Consider the following 19,227-nt stretch of genomic DNA (forward strand, 5'->3'; position numbering starts at 1 on the left):
AAATTGGTCTAATTTCCATAGCACTGTTGTGTTATGACATTAGGCTAATAATAATAATAATAATAAGCCTCATCAGTATTTTTACTTAAGTACTTAACTTAAAACTTAAAATGGTTTAGACATGGATTTATTCAATCACTGTAATAATATACAGTTAGATAAAGACTTGCAAATGTACTTTTGCATCAGTGTGGACCAAGATAAATAATTGAAACTATTTACAGACTAACAGTCACAGACTGTAGATCAATATGTAATGTTACTTTAAGCCATTTTATCACTCACACATCGCCGTTAAAGTAAACAGAAAAAAATAAAACTGCGCATGGTGTAATGTTACGTTACGTTACAATACTTTTAACATGGTGGTGATGAAGAAACATTTTAAAACGACTTTAAATGACTACTGCTAACAGAAACACGCCCGCGCTTTTGCAATCTTAATAGATCATACCCGGTGGGGAAAAAGTCAACAGGACTTACAGCGGTGTCTTGCTGCTGTCTTCTCCACTCAGCGCTCCGGGATGCCTTCTTGTCAGGTGATTGATGTATTTACGTAATCGACTTCGTCGACTACGTCGACGAATCGCCCCAGCCTTACAGTCCACGACTGTCTGTACAAAATTTCATGGTATATCATCCAATAGTTGTCTAGTTGTAATAGTTGTATATTTAATGTTGGACAATCGTAGTGGTCTTTTTAAGTAGATCATCTTTTCTGTTTAAGCTTTATATAATTATAGAAAGATTGCTCTGATTAATTAATGCATTCTTTGATTTTGAAACAGCAGCCTTACGTTGTTGTTGTTGTTGTTTAACCTTTCTGAGGCTGTCGCCAAGATGCTGCTCCAATGGTCCTGCAAGTTTGGATTGTGCAATTAAGTCTATATGGTGATTTATTCATGCACATTAAGGAGATTGATTGAAAGCATGTGAATTATTTTCAAACTTGTATCTACAGTATTATTAATAGGCTGATATTTATACCAAATTGGGCTTTATATTATGATTTATTGGAAGCAACCAAGCAATTCTGTGTAAAATCGGACATTCAGCAGCCCCATATAGCTCGAATGGAATAATCCTTTCTTTCATAACCACATTTTTACGCCACTGCGATGCTTTGGCTGTGAGATTGGCTGTGGAATCCAGCTCTTTAGGTTGAATTGTCAACTATTCAGGGTCACCCTTGTTTATTACAAAGATCTAGACAACGAAACAAGAGGATTCTGCCAATAGCCTTCACCATGCCAATTTATTGCAGATTCATTATCCAGACTCCATTGCAGATACTTGGCTCAGTTTATCATCAACTCACTTACATTAAGCTGTACTTACTCAATCAAAGAAAGTTTGACTGAACAAAGATAGGAAACTACCTATTAAACCATCCATAATTCTCACAATTTCTACTACATTACTCTCCTAATCACATTTAATACCTTAATACACCGCTATACTTTTCAGCCAGGCAAATACATTACTGCTGAGAAAATAACAGCATGTCACGGTCCATTGTTACCTTAACATTACAAGTTCTGTTTTGTGTTGTGCACAACAAAGCAGCCTTCTGTGCAACAGGTTTGTTTGTCAAAAAAAGTCCAATTCGTATGAAAATCCCTCACAGTGAGGAAAACATCAAATCCCATGAAAGGGCCGCAGCTGCAACCTCAATCTTACTTTTTCATGCTGACTTTATTGTTGAAAACCGAGGCCTCCGGAAGGTCACAACTCCGTTTGCTTCCTTTTGAAGTCGGAGTATTGTGTAATCTCTATATTTTTCTACGGGAGATTTCACTGGCGCTTTGACAAAGGTGCAATGTCAAACATGTTTTAAGCAGTACAAGGGGAGCACTGTGTATTAAAAATTAAGCCACTCACACAGGAGTTGCTGTCTTCCTCTCAGCGGGATGTTTCATGTAAATAACAGTCAGTGTGCATCTCATCATCTCCTTTTTAACATTCAGAAATGTTTAATTATGGCATATCCTCTATTACCCAATACAATGTATTACAGTATAGTATTGTATGCCGTACATTTTCGAATATTGGCCAGGAATTTACAGTACATTATACTTTATTTAAGTTAAGTGCTGTATTTGAAACATGCTTATATAAGATACATGCCTTTATTTATAATTTATACTGTTTTATAAGTACTAGTGCAATGCCCGCTTGGGGCGTGGCCAAATGCGTTATGTCCAAGCTTGTTCCCCCGTCAAATAGTGTTTACCTCCTGTTATAATGATAGTGCCCCCCTCTGTGGTTAGGGTTAGGGATAAAGGGTTGGTTCAGGTTTAGGTCAACGTATTGTCATATAACGGTTCCTATGATATCTTACAAAAAAATTATTCCTCCTTTTTCGTTCATTTTCCTGCGAATGTCCAGCAACAATTGTCAATTTCTGTTTCGTTACATGCATACAGTCTTTTTAAAATAAACTTCTGTTTTCACAGGAAACAACTTGGTTAGGTTTAGGCAGCAAAACGTCTTAGTTAGACTTAGGAACAGATCGTGGTTGGCTTCAAATAACTCCAGAAATGACGTTACTCAAGTACGTCAGTTACGTGATACCATCAAATCCTCCTCGGCGTTCATCGCTCTTTATATTTCCTGGTACATGATTCTGTGGGATATACACAAATTACAGTGCATTACCATAGCTACGAACTGTGTATGAAACCAGTCTTTAGGTAGGGGGAAACATATTGACAGGGAAACAGTATTCAACATAACACCGGTATTGCTGCTTGCAGCGTTGTCGGAGGGGCGTGCCTGTTCGGAGGGCAGCCGTTTGGAACGCTTGCCCGTTCTGAGCGCTTACAGGATTAGTGCCGTTTAAATGTACTATGGCTGTCAATCGCTTAATTGGGTTCAGTTTTAAGAGCGATTCCACCCTTCCTCACCGTCTTTTACGCAGCCTTGATTAGAGACCTTTATTGTATTGCGCTGGCCATGTCCCTGGCTCGTAATAATTCATTAAATACCTGCTTAATGGTAGCAGAGCCTAAATCAACCCAATAGGGTATAATGGCAAAAGACAATACTTGCTTTTGACATACTGGAGGATGTACTATATTTTCAAATAACCACACAGCTTCATCACTGTTGTAATTTCTACATGTTAAAGTAGAACTAATGTGTATTCTAAGAATGCAAAATTGAATACCATTTTTCAGCACACTGAATGTATTAATTCAATTATTGAAATGAATGGATGCTGGATAGAAGGTTGTGTGAAGGTCGGGGACAGAGGGAGGAGCTCAGGGCCTCGGAAGAGGGGATGAGTCAGGGGTCAAATGGAGATGGTGAGCTGATGAGAGGCCAAGGGTGATATAAAAAATGTAATTTAAACAGGAACCATCAAAGAGAGGATCATGTTTATTGTCTCTTTGCCTCGCTCCACCTGTCTGAGTTGGTCCTTATTCATCTTCAGCGAACACTCAGTGTCTGGTTGCTATGGCAGCTGCTCCCTCAGATGGTGGATGAAGCTGTGTTTTTATAGATGTAACTAATTTAGCTCGGGCAGGTTCCAAGATCATTAGAACATAGAGCAGCAGATCTAAAGTCTGCTTTGGTATTTCCGCTAAAGGTCAGCGGACATACGGTATGTTTTATTACAGGAGGCAGATGGAATGCGGACAAAGTAGCTGTGTGTGATGTATGGGCCGACATCATCGAATCAATAAGGCTGAAGAATTCTGTGTTGTGCTTAGTGGGATGGATTGGCGTGGTTGTGCACAGCAATACAACACAGCGCTTCTCTTTTTTCAGATCTAAGATGTAAGACTGAGCTGCTACTAATTGGAAATGTGTCTTTTTGCAAGATTAGGTGCTACTTAATGAGACATTTGCGTGTCTCATGATGGACCAATAATAGTGGTTCTTTGAAATATGCAGCATTTATACGTGAATTTATGTGTCCTTCAGAAAAGCTGTCTATTAAAAATTCCAATCCAGATCAGTGTTTAAAACAGGTCTTACATGACTGAACAGGGAATTAAACACAATTGTTTTAGTGAGCAGATTACTCTGAGCGTAACACACACACACACACACACGCTCGCACACCTTTAGTGACTGAATTCAAGTCATTTAAAGGTAAAGGGGTTAACGGGGAAACAGGGAAACGTTTACCTGGCTTTATTAGAAGATATCAGTAAAGTTAGCTGCTATTACGTACACTATTATATCACTAAGGATACAGCTGTTATGTTAAAAGAGTCTTATCGCACTTCCACACATTCGGGGTGCTCGCAAGAGACAGATAAAGAGTGGTTTTCAATTGTTCAGAGGACACTTTATCACTTTTATTAAGCTCCAAAAACCCCAGATCCTACACCAGTGCAACTAGATGTCATCTTTTTGTTTGAGTTTATTGCAGAGGATGTTGTAAAGGATTTTTCCAAGCTGTTAAAGCTTCAGTAGGCAGAATGTTTTTGGCATCATCTGGAAAAAATGCCATAACAACCTTTCAGCATATTGTAATTCAAGTGTTTTGAGAGAAAACTAGCCTTCTGTGCCTCCTCATGGCTCTGTTTTCAGGCTTTAGAAAATCTGGCCCGTGATGGAAGACTTTGGCCAACCATAGGTCATTTCAGAGAGAGAGCGTTCCTATTGGCGGTGCTCCGGCTGGTGGGCGGTGCTTGGTATTTCCTCAACTGATCTCAACATGGCTGCCGGGTCACAAACTTTCTAATTTTACAGCTAAACCGTACACTACAAGATGTTTCTGAAAACATTTGAGGCGAGAAATAGACATTACAGTAGCAGAATATTGTTTCGTATTTGATCAGTGCTGCCAAGTTTGACGAGTTTCGCGAGTGATTGACAGCTGCTCTGATTGGTTGTTTTCTTCGGGTCTGTGAAATCTTGCAGATGCCATTAGGAGCACTGGAGGACACAGACGCACACATTTTTTTTTTTCAGATTACCTGTCTCATGAACTTCTGTCAGGATATAGTGACCATTTTATAAAAATAACTTTTTTTAATCAGATTTGCTCCAATTCTACCCACTGCTGCTTTAAAATCTTACTGGTTACAAACTTAAAAAAAGCTCCTCCAGAGCTACAGAATTATAGACCTACTGTTTTCATTGGCTGAATGACTAATACTAATCATGACTAATAACCGACTTTCATGTATAACATCAGTGGAGCTGTTTTGATGCTGTTAATGCTATTGATTCAATATGCACAGGAGAAATGCTGTCAAGTGCAGTACAATGTTAGTTAGTGGCAAGTGGCAACTCTAATCAGCCGTCCAACTTAGTCAGTAACTGGCATATCAGAGCTGTTCAGGCAGCTTCCACGGCTCCACACACAATCACTCCTCACCCCATGCCTCCAGCTACTGGTGAAGCATTCAAATAACAACAAAAGGCTAGAGCTGAAAGGACGATCGGGACATTGGGGGTGCTCTACAACGATCGCACATTGGGCCTTTAGTATAGAGAACATTCATCTGACTCCGTTCTTGTGAAACCTCCATCCTCCATCCACAGCCTCAGTCAGAAAGCCTCCAGGAAACAGGTCAGTGAACAAAGCGAGAGAGGGAGAAAGAGAGGAGACAGGGAGAAATAGGATGGGAGAAGGGAGGAGGGGGGAGTCAGAAGTTGATAAGAACTGAGCTGTACTGTTCTTCTAGAGACCAGCTGCCGGAAGAGCTGCTCGAAGGCAGACAAAAACACCTCCTAGTACGCCTTGCTGGCCCACAGTGACACCTCCCAGAAGTCTTCCTATCGGCCACTCGAGAGCGTGACTGAGAGCTGTCCCCCAAGGCAACAGCCTGCGGTGCTGCACTGCAATATATACCTGTCTTACCAATGAAATAATTTTAATAACGATGAGATTTCAGTAGTATGTTTGCTTTGTCATATAGGAAGCTTTTTACATGTTTTATTCATAGTCATTTTGAGAAATGGCTTAAAACAAGTGGAGCTGTGGAGCAGGAATCTAACCCATTTGGCTTATTTATTCAGTTGCTTTCAGAAAAAATGACATTTAAAGCCTCAACTCTACATGAAATGACATGCCGAGGTGAATATTGTCTGCAGTAGAGAGGGAACATGGCTGAAATATGTTACCCTGGCAACAGTCTACAGAGGGAATGAAACCAGATCATGTTGTTACGGGCTGCAGACAAAAGCTCTTAGAAGTTATAAAACACTGCCTATGCTCCATCAATTTGATAGCTTATTGATACATTTTCACTTTCCTTAAGTGTTGCAGGTTACAGCCCGCTGATAAGGTCTTTTATAATCCCTTAACTTAAAGAAATCCTTTGGGATCGATGTGAATAGGAATTCAGTTGAGGGCTTCACAGAGACGAGAATAGAAGATGAAAGTCAAAATTGTTCTTGTATCAGTGCCTCAAGTCAGAAACATCTCTGTCTGAAGTGTAATGATAAGGAAGTTAATATTTAATAAAGAAAAAAGTCTGATATTACAAGAGGACGACAGCAACGATTTTGGTTTCGAAAGTATCTTTGAGTTATCCTTGTTTCATTGCAAGTCAGACAGGAGGACTCTGAAAGGCCAAATGCTTGAAAGGTGCCTGCTGCCTATGATTAATTAGAAACATACAAAATGTATTAATTTATTTATTATTTATCTTTATTAAGAAAGTCTGGCAATTCTGGCGTGCCACTTTCCACTTGTTACATGCATAGTGTCTTTTCAAAATAATCTTCCAACATAGCTTTAAATAAGTATGCTTGTTACGTAAAATAACTACACTCCTTACGTAACTGGCATTAGTAAAGCACGGGAGTTACGTAACAAAACTACAGTAAAACAAGTCAATGTTGACTTGGTTTCACACGGGACACAAAGAGCGGTATCCTGGGTTTCCCACCCGCCGTAAGCAGATTGTCTCGCTCTTTATATCACGTCAGTTGCTCTGCCTGTCGAATAATTACGTGGATGGGTTTACATTAGAGTTAGTTGAAAGCTATATGCGTCACATAACAGACAGGTTGAGAGTGAGAAAGGGTTGGATTTAGTAACAAGGAGATATTGCAGGAATTAACAAATGAGATATGTTGACAATGAACATTTTGCAGATATGTTCAGTATAGAAACCTAATCATCCTTATGTTTACTATAAAACTATTTGCTGATGACAATGTCCTATACTTGACCATGATTTTATAGGTCACAAGGTTGCCTCTAGGATATTTTGGTCTACATGCATGGGCGATGACCACGAAAGACAAACAAACATACAACAGCATTTGCAATGAAATTTCATTTAATATCTAAGGCAGAAGAATCATGACAAAAAGCCAAAAGAAAAAGTCTGGAGATGTTGGTCGGGTATAAAAAGCATATGCCTTTTACACTGGAGACTGTGGTTCTCATCCTGTTAGTCACCAACAGTAAACATATTGTTTTCTTGAATCCTGAAAGTGATATTTTCCTAACCTTACCCAAGCAGTTTTAGTTGTGTAAACCATACCTTAAACATCAGTTGGCAGGTTAGAAATCCCTCATGAGTTGTTTTTAAACCAGTCATATGGGTCATTTTGGAGGGCACTGGCAAACCACCCAGTTTGTCCAGTTTATTTTAGGTATACAAGGTCAAAATCTAGCCGTGCAGCAACTATATCAGTGACAAATGTGCTCAGGTTGCTCTGACAAAAGGGGTGGTGGCTGTAAGCCGCCTCGCCAACTGGTGACAGATCTGTTTTACATAAAAGTCCCAAAGCCCAGAAGCCTTTTTCTCTGTGGTGAGAACAGGCGTGTTGAAGAGGGTGAGATATCTAACAGTCAGTTCTGTTAGATGTGACTGGAGTGCTGATGATCATCACCACCACAGTGACGTGGTCTGTGTGTGTGTGAGAGTGTTAAACTGATTCATCATTTTGCTGATGCACTGGGCCTCCATTAAATATCAGTGGTGTCCACTGCTGATTCAATGAATGCCCTCTCTAATCATTAGAGCTGCATAAAAACCTACGGTAAACCCTGCAGTTAAACATTTTCTTGCTAGTTTTATTTCATTTTTTACAGTTACTTTTCAAACTAATTTTTAATCAAAAGCACTAATGCATGCCAAAGTGTCCTAGAACGTTGAGTTATGTTAATTTAAAAAAAAATGCAAACGTCATTAAGCCTAAACATGGTATGACACCAATCACATCTAAACATACAGAAAATATAAAAAAAAATAATGGCTTTATAATTTGAAATGATCAAACTAAATTAATTTGCAAAGAAGTGAACACAGAAAGAAAAAAAAATATTTGCTAAAAGACTAAATAAATTACCAGGATCTGTCATAATATTTCACACTGATGCAAGGCATATTAGATGCGTCAGCAGAATTTTGATGTTTTATTAGCAGTTAATTTATGCAAGTTTAATCTCTGATCAGTGACAGAGCAGTAATTCAAACAGTGGTGGAGTGGTGGAGTTGCCTTCAGTGCCATGGTGGTGAAAAGGAGGTCAGCTAATTGGGACAGCTAAATATATTTCACAGGGTGCACCTTCTCCTTGGAAGGTGAAACACATAGCCGGAGTCACAGCTGGGACAAATTTAACATGCTGGTGATAATGAGGTGATTAGGACCTTCTGATGACCACAGAGTGCCTGACGAGTGCTTATAAACCTGTGGTACAAATAATGTACAGGAACTACTGCAGGATTAATGTATGAAGTTGTTACTTTAAAGATAATCTTTCCAGAGTCTAGCCATTAAAACACAACTTTAGACATCACAAACAAAACTAACAAACTGTAACTGCAAATGATAAATGTTGATTTATGTTTAATGCTGCAGTAGTCTACACTGAGCATATGCTTTACATCCATGGCACATTTCAGTGAAGCCAGTTATTAAAAAAATATATATATATTTCAGTGTTGCTTTGGAGGGATACAGACAGCAAACATTGCATTTTTTCTATCTTGATATTATATCAACATTCATTAAGCATTTACTGTACTCAATAAATAAATCATTCTCCTAAATAATATATTAAAATTAAATATTATATATAATATTATATTAATATTATATTATATATAATATTTAATTTTATATATATTATATTATATTAATATTATATTAAAAACAGAAATTAATTAACCAATGAAGGAATAAGTAAGTAAAATGCACAAAGATTTTGAGAGATAAATCTTTTATTCTACTTTATTACACAGCTGTGTTAATCAATCACGGCGTTCTGCAGTCTGTAATTTCTTTATAGCAGATGTCGGACTGTCGGACCGCTTTTGTGTCAAATTATTGATTTCTTAAGTAATAAGAGGGTTAATGTACAGATCATTGTTGTGAAAGAATCCCCTTCAGGGCGATGAGAGACCCCTCCGCGAACGCATCGGCCTGTCGGGGATTCTTTCACAACAATGACCAGTTCACTGTACATTATCCCTTACTTATAATGCCACCAGGTATTTAAACATATCTCTTGGATATGTTTACTTTCTCTGTGGAAGTAAAATTAGTCACTTTGCACATTTGTTTATAAGCTCATTATCTTGGATTTTGAAAGTTCAAATGTTGCCATTTAAAGCTGCCTCTGATAACCCAATCTACTGAAAGACCTTTTTAGCAAACCCAACAATCTTACAGATAACTTAAAGTCCAAAAACTTCACAAGGGCAAATTGGTTTCTTCACTCATACTCAGACAATCAGACAAACAGTTTCACCTGTGTGTGTGTGTGAGCATGCTTGTGTGTGTGTTTGTGTGTTCTTGTACTTGCTACATAGTGAGGACCAAAGCAAGTTTTCAACCAACAGAGTGAGGACATTTTTGGAATGTGAGGACATTCTGGCCAGTCCTCACTTCTTCAAAGGCCTGTTTAAGGGTTAAGAGTTGGTTTTAAGGTTCAGGTCAGAATTAGGTTTAGGGTAAGGTTAGGCATTTAGTTGTGATGGTTAAGGTTAGGGTAAGGGGCTAGGGAATGCATTATGTCAATGAGGGTCCTCACAAAGATAGAAGTACAGGGATGTGTGTATGGAGAGAAAACAATTCCACTTGTAGGCAGTGTGTGGATATACGTAGATATACATTTGCAAGCTTCAGCATGTGTCAAATCCAGTCAAAAAAAAGGACATTAGAATGCCAAATTCTGAACCTTAAATCTTAAAGGTATGTCTTGACCTTTAATACAGCTCAGGAGATAAAACAATAAAGTTCAGGAAATAACCATTAAGGATCCCGAATCCTTAAAGCATGTGGTGTGTTTGAAGCTGCTGTATCAAAAATGTTAGTCTGAAGGCAGAGGAAACAGAAACCAAGGCTCTCACTGAAGAGCATGGTGTTGCAGATTCCATTAATGTAATTCTCTAGGCAGTTTTGATAAAGAAGTAATTTTCTTTGCAAATATTCCAATGTAGAAAGTGTCAATGCATGGCCATCTTCTATTCCACACTTTTAGAGAGTTGTTCTCCAGTTGTACTTGTTCTTTTTTTCTAAATAACACAACCTTTTTGATGACATTTTAAATGCAGCTGAATAAATCCGAGACATACTGTACAGTAATTATTGTCTGTCCTGCTCTTGTTCTACATACAGCTTCCGCTTTGGCATACACCACATGTTTCACATCCTCGTCAAAAGGCGACATTACTTATTTACGGATTAAATTAAAAACTTTCAAGATGAATTTTCAGCTCTCACACCAACAGCCAAACACAGCCAAACCAGACATACATGCATAAGTGTACATGCAATGTATTATGCGCTATGCACCATTGTCTGTAACTACAATGTCAGGATTACAAATCCCCAAGTCGACAGTGTGTTTATCTTACTTAAACATTCCCAGATTAAGTGAGAACTGAATTTTTTTTTTTATTTTATCTTTTCGAGCAGAAAGATAGAGAGGGAAAACTTGGTCTTTAACACAGCTTACAGACCCTGCGGTGAGCAATAATACGATTTGTTTCAACATTTTGCTCATGGTGACTAATTAGGGTGACCTCATCAACACTATACAAAAAGATTTACCCAGTCACTTCATTTTTTTTCTGTGTTCGGAGAAGGACTTCTGAGGGCAAATACTCCCTGGTTTCATTGAAAATCGGTCAGATGTGACAGAGGCTTAATGGCTTTTTCCACAATCCTCACTGTTTCTAAACGTTACTGTTTGTGGCAGGCTTTTCTTCCTTAATGAAACATTTCTAAATTCCTTATTGAAGAGGCACACGTAGATGTCTCGCCCATTAAAAACCTCTTTTGTTTCATTCTTTTGCTGTCACATTCCAGAGCCAGCAAAATCGTCTCTGAACAGCCGCTGCATTGACAAACGGGTGAAGTGCATGGCCTCTGGATGTGAATTTGGTAATAAAGTAACATGTTGTCAAACTGTTCGCTCTGGCATAAGCTGCAGCGCAGTCATGGTGGATATCCAGTCTCTAAGCATGAGCTCAGAGAGTTTTAATCCTGGGCAAACTCAGCAAGCTCACCAGCGAGAGTGTGCCAGCGAAGAGAGACTTAGAAACATGACAATGGACGGACGTGACACAGGGACAGATGGAAACGCTACGGCTCTGTTAGCTTCAGGGGGTGAAGTTAGATATTCATTCTGTTCTATGGTGCCATGATGAGATAGGATGTTTTTCTTTTCTTCTAAGAACAGATGTGAGCTTTGTCAGGCATATAAGTCCCATCAGTGTCATGTTTTGCAAAACAAAATATGACATGAACTTACATGCACTGCTATTTCATCTGCTACAGTAGATAGTTTGATACAATAAAGGGAGTGTAATGCTGCAGAATAAAGGAGAATGAGGAGTCCATTGTGAAACACAGGATATGCATAGTACAGTACGTTATTCTCTTGGTGAGAACAAGGCACAGACTACATTGTCCAACAGCTTTGTCAAGGCAGAGCACCATTAAGTATCATCAGTATTTCCATCTTTTACTTTTTGAGAGAAAATGTTTATTTCTGATATCAGAAAATGGGTGGAAATCGGAAAACAAAATCAGTAATACAAAAACCCTGGTAAAGTTAAATTTAAAATGATACATTTTTCGAAAACTACCAATGTAATTTACTGTTTATTTACTGTTTATTACTGTGGATAGCTTCTTCTTGTAGCTAAATACATTTAAGACAACTGATACAAACCGGTGAAAATCACAAATTGAAAAAATGATAATCTGCAAGGTAACTAGTGACTTCAAATGTAGCCGTGGGAACATTTATAAAGTAATATAGAATGGATGAAGGGTTTTACTGTTTGTTTACATGTGTATAATTGCACAGGTGCCACAGTAGCTAAATGAAGAGCAATCACAGTAACCATCAATTAATTAACCATCAGGTATCTTACCTCTATGTAGCAAACTACATCAAGAAAAATGTGTTCTGGTTGGTTTAAGTTAAGTGTTGATCATAAAAAGAACATGTAATGGAGCAAATCCGTCCTAAAAACTAATAAAAAAAATGTAATTCCTGAAACTGAATTAAAAAAAAAAAAAAAAAAAATCATTGTTCTCATCTCTCAACCATGAACAGAGTGCCATGGCTTGTTTAACATGTAACCTAACCTCTCCTCTGAGGGATGTTTCATCCCCTTCGCTGAATTTTAGATTAATTAGATTGCGACAGTTAAACAGACGAGACACACTTTGGGTTCTATTATCTCCCAGTTAGACAAAAGTGAAATTAGATTAGTGAGGTCTGATCTCTCTGTGGCCACATCACCGGCCACTGTCATCTGCTAAAAAGATTAGAAACGGTGCCACAGACTGATGGAGGTGATCGGACTGCCGTTAGCGTTTTGTCCCCGACGACTGTGATGAACATTTAATTGCTTGACTCGACGGATCGGTGAAGATTTGGGCAGCACAGTGGCCGAAAGCTGGCCATGCCACCGTTTATTTTGGCCCATTCTTGATGAGCTCTGCGTGTTTTGGGACTCTGGGGGGTAAAAGACAGCAGGCGTTGAAGTAGCCTTAAGGATGAAGACGCTGTCAGTCTAAGTAGAAAATCAGATTTTGAAGTGAATGAGTAGCACTCTCACTATCTCACAAAATATCACTTGGTGTACTTGAGTGAAGCAATTAACTTACTCTTAAACATGTTGGCTCACTTGCCAAGGGATGGTGCATTTAGTGGGGCTGTCAAGTGCTGTATGTATTAACCAGCAACACTCAATTCATTTTTGATTAAAGAGAAACATGACTGGTGAAGATCATGTTTCTGCCGACCTCTTGTGGTTTAACTTCTCCACTTTCAGCAGTGATGTAGACGTGTACATCACTGGTGTGGTTACAGGTGCTATAGAGCACACCTAAGAGGTGAAACAGACTTCAAACTGTCATCCAAAGAAGTGAGACAATGATACACTGTGTTGAGCAAGGTTTTAAGTTACTTTTTTAATGTTACATTTGTCTTTCCTTTTCTTTTTATTAAATTTAACTTTTACTTCAAGAACAGTGGGTGTCTGAAATTACTCCTCCAACTTTACAACTCTATTGGAGAAAGAAGGTTTTAGATTCATTTAAATGTTTCATGGTCCAAGTGAATCTGTCTGTTCAGCAGGGACAAAGTTTGAGAATAGACGAAGACCGAATACTGCGGGCTGCTTGATTCATTCGCCAGAGACAAATTTTAATGAGCTGCTGTTCATTTCGACCCAAACTTCACTGATGAAGCTGCTCGGTGCTTAACCGTACAAGAAAGTGGCTGTAAAGACTACTCGCTGTGTGTATATGTGAAACATTAAAGCCAGGAATTGAAGAAACCTTTCTGAAACATCCCCTCTTAACATAAAGGCGGAAGAGCAAAACTTCTATGTCAATCATTCCTCATTCCCATGCTGCTAAGACCACAGCAGTCACTCTTTATGCAACCCAGCATGTTTCAACTCATCAATGATAGCTGCCACAGCCAGTACGGACGTGGCAGTATGCCTACAGTACTTACACCAAGCTAGCTAATATATGATATATGGACTCCAGTTCCCTTTGTCAGCAAGTCATCCCAGTTATATTGTGGAAGAGGAAATTACTCATTGGATTAATTACATTGGAGGACACATATGTCCAAATCAATAAGCCTGATTAACGTACACTTGATCAATACACATTTACAAGCAACATGCCAATCTGCTGACCCTGGTCCAATGTTTGAGAAGCAGCCTGCAACCTCAGGGTTGCTTAGACATTCAGTATTCATGTTTATCTTCAGTGCACAATGCCCTTTTCTGGTCTGTGCATAATGGATGTTGGAGGCCAGCAAAGGCACTGTACTCTATGTACCTGTGCATGGGTCATGAATTATTGAACAAAGGTGATTTTGCACAGTCAACAAGATGAGGACGTAATACAAATAACCTGATGCAAACACACAGAGTCATCATAAATGCTGGTTGCATACCCCTAAAGGGATCCTAACAAAGGTGATCATTTAGCTCTAAAGGCCTCCAAAGAAGATGTATTAAGTATGGTATATAATCTACCGTGGACGCATACTCTGCTAATAGGGGGTGGTGAAGCTGTTCGCTGTAGCATATCTGCCCTGCAACATATTCTCATAGGAGAAGCCTGAAATGGTTTTCTGCCTGAGCAGAAATCAAACAGAAGACAGCACCATTACAGCATATCATGGTGCAGCACAGATGGATATCCCATATGAAGAATTAATGTGCAGTTTTGGTGAATGCTTGACATACTCAACGTGGCTTATTCCCACTGTATCAGAAAGTCATAGGGCAACTCATAAAAGTTTCACAGAGTTACTGGCGTACAGTGGATCTTTTACTGTTGAATACAAGCACTCCCCTGGCAGAGCTTATGGAAAGCTGTCTATTAATCAGTCCAAAGAGAAACAGAAAGAGGTGACCCTTAACAGTCATGTGCAGACTTAATGTGCTCTAAAGGATTGTGATAAAGGTCTTAATGTCGGAAGAGTTTGTTTCAAAAAGGAAAAATGTAACTCCTGGCATGAAATAAAAACTCAACAACATGCGACCCTTTAGCCAAGTAGACATTAGGATTTAGAGGATGTGTGCTAAATATAAAGCGACACACAGTAACAAACTTCTTTCCTCTGCTTCAGTCTGTTCACAGTTCTCAAGAGGAGTCTACGCCATTTTCGGATTCTACGACAAGAAGTCTGTCAACACCATCACGTCGTTTTGCGGGACGCTCCACGTCTCCTTCATCACGCCCAGCTTCCCTCTGGATGGGAATCAGCAGTTTATCATCCAGATGAGACCTGATATCAAGGGGCCCCTCCTCAGCCTTATCGAGTACTACAAGTGGGACAAGTTTGCCTACCTGTACGACAGTGATCGAGGTAAGTCATACACACCATTATTTCTCTTTTGAAAGCATCTTTCCAGATCTGATTCCCCAAAAGTTGCCACCTATGTTGGCATTAAGCAAATACCTAAACGAAAGACATAAGCTGCAGCTGTTTTGATGGGTTTTCCATTGGAAATTGGACAGGGTCTTATGGAATACATATGGCGCTATAGCTACTCAATGCATTCTCACTCCCAACTCGTCAAATATGGCAGCTTGGTCAGTGGCTCTACGCTTCCAACTATGATGCTATAGGTACCCCACTAACATCAGTTTTGAACATGTCACTTTCCGGTCGTTACATGCATAGTGTCTTTTTAAAATAAACGTTTGCGTTCACAGGAAATGCAAAGTTTACACTCCTTACATGCATACAGTCTCTTTTCAAAATAAACTTCATACATAGGTCTACTTAGTTTTTAGGTTTACTTATGCAACTAAACTACTTAGTTAGGTTTAGAAAAATAAAATTGTGGTTGGGGTTAAAATCAGTATGTTTGTTTTTTAAAATAGCTAAGCTTGTTACATAACTAGTGTTAATTAAGTACAGAAGTTATGTAACAAGAAAAAAAGGTAAACGTTTATTTGGTTTCACATGGGACACGAACAGAGGTCTCTAGGGTTTTTGTTTGACCCGTCAAACCTCCCCTTCCGCCCACCCTAAGCAGAGTTTCACGCTCTTTATACTACGTCACTTGCTCTGCCCATCAAATAGTGATGCGAATGAGTTTACATTGGAGTTAGTGTAAAACCCGAAGCGTCCCATACAGACATTAAATTGGGAGTTGGGAGTGAGACCAGGTTGATAGAGCATCCAATTATTTCTATCATGATTGAAAATACCATGATTTTCATTTTAACAAGACATTGGTCATTGCCCTTTACTTAAACAATGTGATCACATCTCTTTCCATAAAGGGGGCAATGGTTTAACCTCATGCAATCGAAAGATGTGTTCCAACTGCTTCTTTCAGCACCAACACCGATATATGCAAAACACACTGACTGTATGCACGTAACACAACACAGGTAAATCAAGGGCAATTTGGCTCCTGACAAAGAGCTTGTCACATACAATCAACTATAGCACCTCCTGTGTTGAGAGTGTGTTTTACGTAATATCAAGGGGAGGGGAGGCAGTCAGAGTCATCGCTGACGTACAGTAGAGGTGAATGTGCCCTGCAGTTGTAGACTTCCACATTTGTTCTACATAGAGGTGTGGTTTGTTTGCATTGTGTGTTTATGATATGAACAATGAGTGCCAGAAGCATTGCATCTGGGTTCACAGCTAAAACTGTGTCCCTACTCTAGTGGTACACCTTTCTCTATGCAATTTTTCAGTCAGTTAGCTGTTGAATATTATGCAGCAGTGCCAAAGGAGAATCTTTAAATGCTAAACTTGTGTTGCGATATCTGAACCGTTAAACCGGAAATGAGCTGGGCTTCTTCCGATTTGGAATCCTCAGACACCAGTGTGCCTCGTACCAATGAGACTGCACTGAAAACAGGAACTCTCATTGCTTTACTATCATTTTTCATTATAATTTAAGTACATTATATAAAGATACACTTCCTTATTTTGTTTTTGCACTCATAGCAACAACAAAAAGCACTGAGAACTGTCCCCAAATTTAAAAACAAAGGTTTTGGATGTGGGATGCAGTATATAACATTTTTAAGTAAGGATAAATTACACATTTGGAATGGTCTGTAACAAATTTGGATATTTGTGGTTGCAAAAACCAGTTGTGGTATTGTTGAGGGGACAATTTGTGGGATTTCAGGAGTTACAGTTACCCAACCTTCATGTGCACTTTCCAAAAAATAATGACACAGTACAAAAAGGGTTAGGTACAGGTATTTTTTTGACCTCATGCAACAGTTTGTATGATAGCTATCCAGCAACATGTAAATGTAATGCTTGTTGTAGGCATACAGTCTTTTCAAAATAAATGTTTGCCTTCTCAGCAAAGAACTTCCTTTCACATGTGATATTAAACAATTTGTTGTTTCTATATAGGTATGGTTTGTTGGGCATTGAGTTCATGTTCTTTTTTTTTTAGCTCTGCCCTGCTTCACATTCACACAGTATACTCACATTCACACCTGGGAGCTACCCCTGCCTTGTACTGAAGTCTCGGTCAATGGTGCTTTTTAGTGAGGAGACAGATACTCTCACACCAAACACACACACACACATGCAAACACACGCACACACACACACACACACACACACACACACACACACACATCCAGGTGGTCAGTAGATTTAAACTGGTGATTATTTGGTCACAAGCTCTACCTCAATGTCAAGCATCACCAACCTCCCAGTCTATCAGTCGGATGGTATCATTATAACACTCATTATTTATCAGTCTGCACATCTAAGTAAAGAAAAATCATTAATTTTGCAGTCAGAAGTAAAAGAGTCTCTTTGCTCAGCCTCTGCACCTGTAATAGCGGTCGTGGATAAGATCATGGACGGATTTTATGCAAGATGAAAAATATCCAGACTGACTTCATATTCAGATATATTCCTTCTCTATTCTTTGATCCCTTTCATCAGTTTTTTTTTTTTTCAATTTGACACTCATATAGTCTGGAAATTTTAATTTAGCAGACGTTTTTCTTCACTCTCTGAATGGTTCTTCACATCCTTTATCATCCTTAAAATTGTAACATTTTCTCCACTCACATCTAGTGTCTGAATATCACACAACATGGTGTGTAACGTGTGAAGACGATAATGGCAAAAAGCCTAAAAGAACACAGGATTGCAGCTTGTGCGTTATCTCGCTGTGCTGTGCCATGTAACTCATTTCGTCGTGTCATCTGCTAATTGTGATTCTGTGACTTGTACCCTCGGAGAACAATGCAGCCTCCTGCAGCACAGAGGGAACGTCCAGCACTGAAAAGGAAATCTCTTCCACAGATAGATGTCCATTGTGTTTTAATACTGTTACTGCAATGAAAGGATATAATTAAGACCTCAATAGTATCCGGTTACAATAGAATAACACTATCAGGTCTTTTGTTTTTCTTTCTGTCTAATAGGGATGTTCGGCTGTCAGGTTACGCTTGTTAAGCTTCTCATTATAGAATGAAAATCATCCATTATTTTTATTTTCAGCACACTAAAAGGAGGAGTTTTGGGATCGCTTTCAGAAAGCACTTTGAGGGTGTTGAATGATACTTGATGAATGCCCAAAGATGGCTTACCAGAACATTTAACTAATACACTGAGTGGCTTAAGGTAACAGGAAGTGGGCTCAGTACTTTCTATACACTAGTGTTTAGGCTGAACAGTGCAGTGCCAGTGGCTTAAGAGGGATTTAGTGCATCTCTGCTCTGCATTACTTTTAACTTATCGTTTCACATCACTTAAAGTCTCCCACTGCTTTTCCCCCTCACACACTCATGCTCCTTCAAGTCTTCACTTGATCTATGCAGTATCTCCTTTATGCTGCACCCCACATACTCTTCCTCCTCTTCTTCCTCTTCTCCCAGAATCCATTGCTAATCATCCCAGTCAGCCTTGCTCTGACTGACAGAAGAACCTGTCATTCTCCCAAATTAGAGGGCAGGTTCCAGGCAGCTGTTTGAGATTGTCCCCATGCTAGTGCTAGCTCTGACCTGCTGTCTCTACTGTACGTCCACGATGGCACTAAAGGGCCTGTTGTGCATATTTCATCATTGCATGGCTGTCTAATTAGGTCAGTGTGATCCACTCATTCCCATGGCAACCGGAGAGTGTGGAGAGACACAGAAAGAGAGAGAGAGAGAGAGGGATTGTAAGTGACTGAGCGGGTCAAAGAGGGAGCCGCGGAAGATGGGGCAATAGAGTTGCCACTGGTTATGATGAATTCTATTAGCACATTGAGACTAATGGATGAACCAACATCACAATAGTCAGCCGTTGCCAGTAAGTCAGTTTAG

At 39.2% G+C, this 19,227-nt stretch overlaps 1 protein-coding gene and 1 long non-coding RNA gene across 7 annotated transcripts in view; both read left to right on the forward strand.

The window, feature by feature from the left end:
• Window positions 1-19,227, forward strand: part of gria2b (glutamate receptor, ionotropic, AMPA 2b) — a 58,716-nt gene that overhangs the window by 15,650 nt on the left and 23,839 nt on the right. For all 6 annotated transcript variants that reach the window (XR_005208171.1, XM_037780131.1, XM_037780130.1 and 3 more), the window contains exon 3: window positions 15,044-15,283. Coding sequence is in view for 5 of the 6 variants with exons in the window: in XM_037780131.1 (XP_037636059.1) it covers window positions 15,044-15,283 (240 nt within the window). In the remaining variant the exon portion in view is untranslated. The remainder of the gene's footprint in view (window positions 1-15,043; window positions 15,284-19,227) is intronic.
• LOC119494330 lies at window positions 4,922-5,847 on the forward strand. The gene is made up of 2 exons (XR_005208172.1): window positions 4,922-5,533; window positions 5,649-5,847. It is a non-coding gene; the product is annotated as an uncharacterized LOC119494330 (long non-coding RNA).

Source organism: Sebastes umbrosus, chromosome 9 (genome assembly GCF_015220745.1).
Source record: "Sebastes umbrosus isolate fSebUmb1 chromosome 9, fSebUmb1.pri, whole genome shotgun sequence".
Classification (NCBI taxonomy): Eukaryota; Metazoa; Chordata; class Actinopteri; order Perciformes; family Sebastidae; genus Sebastes; species Sebastes umbrosus.